Source organism: Myotis davidii, unplaced genomic scaffold, assembly GCF_000327345.1.
Source record: "Myotis davidii unplaced genomic scaffold, ASM32734v1 scaffold299, whole genome shotgun sequence".
Classification (NCBI taxonomy): domain Eukaryota; kingdom Metazoa; phylum Chordata; class Mammalia; order Chiroptera; family Vespertilionidae; genus Myotis; species Myotis davidii.
The window spans coordinates 9,677,414-9,678,386 of NW_006293088.1; the positions used below are offsets into that span (position 1 = coordinate 9,677,414).

Here is a 973-nt window from a genome sequence, read left to right on the forward strand (position 1 = left end):
TCAGGACCTCTTAAAACAGCCTCCAGGCTGCCTCACACATGTGCACACTGGCATTGCCATCTCATCCCTCCTCTGAGGGGAGCAGCAGGCCCCTGTAGCTCTTACGCATCACACGGCGCGTCCCAGGGGGGCAGGGGCCTGTCTGCAGGTGACATCAGGCCCGAGCGAGGCCCATGTTGGGTGGGATGTCTGCACTCCCTCCCGGCCGGGGCCTGTGAGGCTGGCGGGCCTCCCGCACCTGCCCTGCTGGTGGGACTGTCCTCCGCTCCCGCTGGTCTGCGCTCTTCACTCACCGCCTGCAGGCCATCCCTCCCCTCTCCCGGCCTCACCTGAACTCTGGGGTTTGGGTCCCGTTCTCGGGGTTCTGTGGAGATCGGTGGGCTGGGTCTCAGCCTCAGTTCAGGACGGCCCGGTTTTGAGGACAGGCTCTGTCTTGGAGGCCCTGCCTCAGTGGCTGCCCGGCTCCTCTGTGGGCTCCGTGGGCTTTGTGGGCGCGGTGCTGGGACTGAGGGTGGCCCGGCTGAGCCGTGAGCTCTGTGGGTGTGGTGCTGGGACTGAGGGGTGGCCCGGCTGAGCCGTGGGCTCCAGGGGCTCTGTGGGCGCGGTGCTGGGACTGAGGGTGGCCCGGCTGAGCCGTGTGGTTTGTGGGCGCGGTGCTGGGACTGAGGGTGGCCCGGCTGAGCCGTGCCCGGGCTGCCCGCTCTGGGGACGGTGTGAGCCAGAGTTTGTTACATCGCATTAAAAGCTAGCGTCCCTAACAGTGCTTCCCGTCTCCCTGGGAAACGGCTCTCCCGTTGGTGGAGCTGATGTGTGAGGCGCTCAGCGCGTCGCTGACCGGAGGCCTGTGGTTTCAGCTCTCACGGTGTTTTCTTCCCAGAGAGCAAGCACCTGACAGCCATTGAGAGCTGCAGCCTGCAGTACGCGCTGCAGCCGCACCCGGCCCTGGAGCCCGCCTTCCACCTGCTGCCTGAGA

General features: G+C 66.6%; 1 protein-coding gene across 1 annotated transcript in view; it reads left to right on the forward strand.

Moving 5' to 3' along the window:
• The window catches only part of NPHP4 (nephronophthisis 4), a 59,784-nt gene that overhangs the window by 14,529 nt on the left and 44,282 nt on the right, over positions 1–973 (forward strand). Inside the window, exon 7 of the mRNA XM_015565952.1 lies at positions 878–973. Coding sequence (XP_015421438.1) covers positions 878–973 — 96 coding nt within the window. The remainder of the gene's footprint in view (positions 1–877) is intronic.